Genomic DNA, 7829 nt, shown 5'->3' with positions numbered 1-7829 from the left:
CTCAATATTTTTTTTTCCATTCTTTCCTCTTCAAATATAAGTTGTGCAAATAAAAAAGAGTTTGCAATTAAGTTATACTGCATATGAATGAAAAATCCTGCTTGAATGAGACAATGTTTGTTTTTGCAGTCCAATCGTGCTTTTGAAAAAATTTCAATTTTTTGACTAAAGCGCGCAGGGCTGGCAACCACGCCAAACCCATGTGTCTTAGGTCTGGCAAATCATGTAGACCCAATGTGCGTGGGCTGGTAACCATGCTAGACCCACACGCCTGGGTTTGCCAGACCAGTGACTGGATCTGGCAACCATGTCATATTCGCGCCTGTGTTTGCCAAACCCGCGCTTGAATCTGACAACCATGTCAGCCTACACCTCGGTATAACAAATATGTCTAATTTGACAAACAACAAACAAAACGGATAATTGTGCACTTTAATTGTCAGCAGAGAGAGGAAAAAAAAGAAAAAACACAAATAATTGATCACTGGCAACAATCCAACCATTATTTGTTTATACGCGTCACACTATAGGAAAAGGGGCATGGCTGCGTATCTAGTTTGATGACGGATGACCATATTTGACCACTAGAAAAGCATCATACGCGCCTCCTTAATATCATGGACGCCACCCACTCGCTAGGGCATGAGGATCCCGTGTTCGTAGCTTTTCGATTAAAAATTAACAAATACATCATAAAAATATTAAAACACCTTCTCATGGTCCTTTTAATTACATAAAATGTCCACGTAAAAATATCAAAATGCCCTTAAAGGCAAAGCTTCTTTTTTGTCTTTTCTGAAGCTAAAAGCGTTATTTGACTATACTTGGAAATTGAAAAAACCCAGATACCCTTATGGAAGAAAACCAAAGAAACATTTATCCACTCGCGAAAAGATGAGAGATTAAAAGTGAAACTACTATTACAATCCACAATAAATTGTCTCTTAATCTACAATGGTTTCCTCACACTATTTAGCTTTTAATTTGTTATTTTTAAAGTTAAAATTTTATTTTAAATAAAAACTTTTTAACATGAAATATTAATATAATTAAAACAAATTATATGTGAATTAGAAATTGATATCAAATAATGCATGTGTGGTATAAAAAACATTGTCCCATATAAAAAATAAAACTTTATTATAGTTTATATAGTGAGAAGTTGAATGGTCACAAATAAATATTTTAAAAAATAGTATGAGTTTAACTTACATGTAAGGACGGAGCCATTGGGAGTAAGAGAGGGCAATTGTCCTCTTCATTATTTTTTAAAATATTTTTTATATTAAAATATTAATATAACATCCTATATCTTGCAAAAAAAAAAATAAACAAAAAAAGAAAGAAAATAAAAAATAGCGTGGCTAGAAAAAAGACCACAACTTATGGGTTTATATCTCAACAATTTCTATCTTCTCGTTATTTTTTTCTTATCAATTTATTTGTATCTTCTTTTACATAGATTGATCTCTCTCTTTCTCTTTTTTTTTTTTTATCTTTTTTCTTTCTTTATTTATTTGTATTGGCTGAATATTTGTCATACCTACTTTTTGAAATTCAGGATTGTTATGATTCTTGAATTTTTAGTGTCAGTTTACTTTTCAAATCTCTAAATAACAAATTTAGTTTGAGTTATTTCATTTTTTTTCTCTCTTTCAAAAAAGTTTGAGAATTTTGGATTTAAGTTTTAATGGATAGCTAACAAAAATCAAATTTGTGGGGCTTATATTTTTGAGCTAAAAGACTAAGTAGTCTGCCAAATAAAAATTGTATGGATGACTTGTTATTTTTTAGACACAAATGTAGAGTGCTTCAATATATTCTGTTAGCAATTCTAAGATTACTTAATCACTTATTATTTCATTATTCATTAATTAGAGACTTAAAAAGTAATTGTCAAGTTTATAAACTTCACAACAACCATGTTGAAGCCTCCAAGACCATCATATTTAGAATTTGTTTCTCAACTCTAAAATTTTAATCAATGCCGTAACTGGTTCTCCTCTCATACAGACATAACAAACATAATTATCAATAATAAGAATAAAATTTTGATATGATTAATTCAATTAAGAATTTCGTATAGGAATAATTATAATGAATCAGAAATTCTAGGATCTACTTTATCTTGATTTTAACTTATTTTTTTAATCACTTGTTTGCTTTCATTTTTTTTTATTCTAGCAATCTTTCATATTTGATTTGTCAAATAAATTGTGATTTAATAAATTTTAGTATTTATTGATATTTTTTATCAAAATTCTTGTGGGACAATATTCTATTTATTCACTTTATTACTTGTTATAATTTGTGCGCTTGTAATTTTGACCAACAAAAATAAAAATACAGAGATCTTCAAACTCATTACCTAAGAGAATTAACCTATCTACTCTGCATTCAAATGATTGTTAAGAATGTGAATAAATTTGTAAAAAGTATCATCAAACTCAGACTAAATTTTATCTCTAGACAATTTTAAAGTTATGTCCTCACATTCATCTAAGTCTTATTCAAAAGAATAAATTCTCTTAAAGTTAAAGCTCAAGAAGTAAGGGAATAAACAAATCTTTGGAAAGAGTACAAATCAATTTGTAATGGCTCCATGTTTATAATTTAAACTTTATATAATGTTATCAATCAAATTTTCGAAGGTCTTGATCAATTTGATAACTTCTCGATTGTTTTGTTGCAAAAGTAAAGATGAGAACGCAAAGTTACTGGGAGATCTACCCATGTAAGTATTTTAAAATCACTGTATAGATATATTCCATATGAATGGATAAATTAATTGATCAAATTCGTATAAAGGTGCGGATGAGATAGCATCAATATTTTCATTTAAAAGTATATTAAAATATATTTTTTATATATTTTTAAAATTATTTTTAATATTAATACACTAAAATAATCTAAAAACATTAAAAATAATATAATTATAATTATTTTTCAAAGTATTTTCACTTAAAAATACATCAAAATAATATTTTTTATTTTTAAAAATTATTAATTTTTTAAAAATATATACTAGCTCTAGAACAGTACTCGGGATGAGGGTTCAATAATCAATACCCTTCATCTACAATCGGTTTGGGTTCTACCTAGTGACCACTGACAAACTCTGACCTTTTGAGACCATCCATGCTCAGAGAATTGCTTACAATGCCTCCCCACAAGTGTCTGCATCACAATCTTGATACCAAAATGTTTGATAGAACATGTTTTCACGTAAATATGCTTTGGTGAGGTCTCCCCTTCTTCTGTACAACATTTGAAAACCATATCATAAGGCGGAACGCCTGCCGCCAGCCACAGCTCTCTACAATTGGCGAAGCCAAAATAAGGCTCCCAAAAGCTTTCATCGTGACATCAAATACATCCACAAAGATTCACCAAGAAAATAGAGCTCACACGCAACTTAACAAATCACGTAATCTTTAAAACTTGAAAGAGTGAACAAAAGCAATATAATCTCTCACCAGAAGCAATCAATTCGAACAAGAAATCTAGCATCAAATTTGCTCTAGTTCAACAAACTAGTAAAGCTAACATGCTCGGAAATAGAAAAACCAGCAAAACAACCAACCATATCACATAAACAGGTTGGGCCTGGATGCCTTGTATGTTGTCTTGAGCTTCCTGGATGGGGGTCTAACCTTCTTGAATACCAATGGGAATTTGATTTTGGAGTTGTGGAACTGCTTGGTACTCTCTCTCTTGCAAAGCTTAGCTGGGATGGTAGCTGTCTTGATGATTTGGATGCATGGAAACCTCACCCTATGGCGAGATGCCATCTCAGTGTACATTTGTTCAACAGCACCATTAAGGGTCGTGTCTCGGTATTCCTTGTACATGTTGTGATAACCAGTTCGGCTCTGGTATCGCAGCCATATTCCATAATTCTTGATCGTGGTAGGATTCTTCTCAAAAATCTACAATCAGAAAATAATTATTAGAAGATGCCGCAACTGTACTTCCACATGGTAATTTATTTACAAATACCACAACTTTTGCTAATTAAAAATGAGGTATTTTATGCCATAGAGCATGTGAATAGAATTGGCCTTGGCCCTGATATTTATTTCCAGGGAAGTAAATTTTATGTGTTCCTTAAAAAGCCACAGGCTTATTTCATGTACCCATGATATTGGGATGGTATGAATATCGCAAAGTAACAAGTGATTCACACAAATTATAGTTTTCGCTCACCTCTAAGGTACAAAACCAAAGAGATACGGATACAAAATGAAGAACTCACCACTCTAAAGATACATATCACTCATCACTTTATTTAGAGATACAGAGTTACGGGAATAAATTCACCACTTACAAAGGAGAACCAAAACTTGATAGATTGCCAAAAGACCAAGTCAGACTTTTCAATTCATATTTTTCCAAAAGATCAGAATATATGGTCTGATTTATCATTATATAGTTGGAACAACTCTCCAAATCTAGGGGAAACACTAAAATGACATAATTGAGGCCCAAACAAATGACTTGAACAGAAAAGTAGACAAATATTAATTAGCACAGGTTTTTGACTTTCTAAAAGCACAAACAAATAATTGAAGAAGATGCAACCATTTCAAAAAACAACATTCCTACCCCTCAACACCAGGAGTTTAGCACATAAGAACTTATGAAATTCATAACCTCAAATGAAGATGAATAGTTATTGGACCATAAATCTTAATGGGGCATCCTAAAAGGTAAACAACTTTTTCACAAAACATGCCCATAGGAACCTAGATATAAGAGAAATTAGTGTACAGCTTCTTTAGCCTCCTAAGTTGTGAAACTCCAAGCAAGGGAAATATGAAACTTTTTATGCTTCTCTTGTTTTAAATTTTCCACTCCTAGCTTTAAAACACAAAACACTTTTACTAGCCAAAAACAAAGACAAAGATTTAACATAGAAGCCCAATTAAAGATTGAAGAAGAACAAGAAAAACATCGAGCAAAAATATCAAGGACACCTAAAAGCCACGAATCTTATTGTCGTAGTTAATAAATCGAGCTAATCCAACATGCCATAGGCAATGTAACAAAATCCAAGAAACTGTGCAATAAGATTTCAAATAGGTCATGTTTTTCATTCCACTTGTCAGCACATGCTTCATGTAACAATTAAAAGAATAAACAGCAAACAATGAACGGAAACAGTCATCACAGCCTTTGTTTCAAGCAAGCCAAAAACTGGGAAATTCAACACCACAAGTATACATGAATTACAAAGCAAGCAACAGCTACCACTCACCACCACTTCATTTGTCAATACCATCAGGGAGACCAGTCAATTAAACAGTAAAAATTACAACAAAAAAAAAAAGAAATGAAAAATACTTCTAAAAAATAGAGGCCTAAATAAGCTCTCATACCTCATTGATGGCAAGAACTTGTCCATTGCTCTTCTTGACTTTCTTAAGCTTCCTCAAGAAGTACCTATAATCAACAAGAGGCATCACATAGTTCGCGAAATATTAGAGAGCAGCAAAGACAGATATTATGGCAAACAAAAAGAGAGAGAAGTGAAAAATAGATACATACCAGAACTTGGATTTGGCACGGACCTCGTTAGTTGCCCAAAGCTTCATGCGGTAGATCTTAGGATGCTCATCGCTCTGTGTTGGAAGTGCTCTCCCGACCACCTGGTACTGGTGAAACTGTTTTCCCCCACAAACAAACAATCAACCATCTTTCTGTTTAGATCCATGAATGACGAAACACAACATAATATAATTAAGGATGTTAATGTCACATACCCTGAAGGTAACCATTTTTAAAAGTTTTTCTTTGCTTGGGAGAGAAGACGGCAGCCACCACCAGTAACGTTCCCTCTTTTTCTCTCTCTTTTTAAGCTTCACAGAAATAGCATCCGAGTGAGCGTTTGAAACCCTAGCTTCCTTCTCGCGGATAGTTTTGTTAGACTGAATCCTAAATGTTCTGCCCAGCCCAAGTACTTGTTTACTGTGGGCTAAACACCAGACAAGCCCAGCTCCTCGTCTCCTTGGTCCTTAGGATAGCACCAAATATCCCCCGCAGAAATCATTAGTAAATAATTATTTTAGAGAAAGTGGGTCTCTCAAATAAGAATTTAGGATTTTATATTTTCTTAAATTATATATAAAGATAAAAGGCATTAGTCATTTACCATAGAAAAGAATACTATACACTCTCATAATTTATTATGAAATAGAGTAATATATTTTCTGATAATTTTTATTTTAATCTTTAAACTTTTATTTTATGTACTTTAGTTTTTTTAGCTCAAATTAGCCCTCAATTACATAGGAGGGAGGATTGAATTGGAAGCTAAGGGATTGAACTAAAAAATCTCGGGTAACATGGAGACAGATTGAAAATTTCATTGAAACAATCATTTTAATCCCTCATATTTTTTAGATATTAAGTGACCAGTCTCTTGAATTTCAATACAACACATTTTGATACCTAACTTCATTTTCTTTTCTTTTTCAGTCCTTTTATGTGGCAAGGAGAGAGAGGAAATCGACAAATTCCAACCTAAAAAAAGAAAGTGGTTGTTGGAGAAAATTCTGGCCACTAAAATAATTGATTTTTATGTCAAAAGGTTTCATATGATGAGGGGGTCACTTTTTAGATTTTTTTTACCTTAAAAACACTTAAAACAATAAATCTAAGCTCAAGAAGAAATTTATTCTAGTGGATTTCGGGTTTTGGAGCAGTTTTTTGGCTTTTTATGTGGTCACAAATTGGTTTAACAAGGTCTTTTGGATATTTTTTAGGTTTTTTGAATCGAAAATGAATTGAAAATAAAAATTTTAGGTGAAAAAAAAAACGATCCTATTTTTATGGCCATCACAATGGCTGGATTTTGGGTTTCCCAAGCAACGCATCATTTTTTTTTTAACTCTTTGGGGCGAATGACATTAAATGTTTTTTTATTAAAAAAGAGGCCCGTGCTAGGGCCTGGTATTGCAGGCTCGCGCACGAGCCGTTGTTTTATTGGGACAGGCCCTGGACTTGGTTTACTAGGCCTAGCAACGCCTAGCCTGTTTCTTTCTTTTTATTATTTTTAATTATTTTTTTAAAAAATAATGCATTATTTGTTTATATAGTTTCAAATAAATTTTTGGTTTAAATTAAATAGCGATTATTTTTAAATGATATTGACTTTGTTTAATTTTTAGAGAGGTATGTATGATTCATCCGTGGTTTTTTTATTAATTTTATATAGATTATTTTATTGATTTTTTTATAGAAAACTTTATATGTGCAGCCTTGCACTGTTTTTTTATATAATTATTGTTCAATAAATTCATGTGTGTGTTGATTTTTATTACAAATTTTATATGTTTTTTTATTATAAATTTATTTTGATAGAGAAATTCATTAATTATAATCAGATAAATTGCTCGTATTACAATATTAAACGCCATAAACTTCCAACACATCTTTTATAAAATATTAATCCAAGTTAATTACATAATTCATTTCAATACATCGTTCCTCAACAAAATTATTTACAATAAAATACTTGCATAGAAAATTTAAGTACAATAGAACATCAATCTTGACGGAAATTTAAGTGCAACAGGCCGTCATCTTTTGCATAATTACTAGCACACTACTTAAATCATCATCATCATCATTATTTTCTTTAAAAAATGAGATTTCTCAATCAATAATTTCACAATAATGGCCTTTCCATATATTCATTCTTGTTTTTAGAAAGAATATTCAAATCTAGCCGAAGCTTTCGATTATCCATTCGATAATCAATTTAAATCTGGCAAATTCTATCTCATTGCTAAAATCATCAATAATTCCTTTTGATTACTCAATCTCTT

At 31.5% G+C, this 7829-nt stretch overlaps 1 protein-coding gene across 1 annotated transcript; it reads right to left on the bottom strand.

Annotated features, from left to right (window-relative positions):
• Nucleotides 1-3415: 3415 nt before the first annotated feature.
• LOC133703827 (large ribosomal subunit protein eL20-like) lies at nucleotides 3416-5924 on the bottom strand. Its single transcript, XM_062128524.1, has 4 exons — nucleotides 5763-5924; nucleotides 5548-5663; nucleotides 5379-5442; nucleotides 3416-3929 (listed from the first exon to the last, which is right to left on the bottom strand). The coding sequence occupies exons 1-4, from the start codon at nucleotides 5775-5777 to the stop codon at nucleotides 3588-3590; spliced, it is 537 nt and encodes a 178-aa protein (XP_061984508.1). The 5' UTR covers nucleotides 5778-5924; the 3' UTR covers nucleotides 3416-3587.
• Nucleotides 5925-7829: the final 1905 nt, after the last annotated feature.

The sequence above is a fragment of the Populus nigra genome, chromosome 9 (assembly GCF_951802175.1).
Source record: "Populus nigra chromosome 9, ddPopNigr1.1, whole genome shotgun sequence".
Taxonomy (NCBI): domain Eukaryota; kingdom Viridiplantae; phylum Streptophyta; class Magnoliopsida; order Malpighiales; family Salicaceae; genus Populus; species Populus nigra.
The sequence above is the reverse complement of the archived record's forward strand: the minus strand, read 5'-3'. Positions and strand labels throughout refer to the sequence as shown.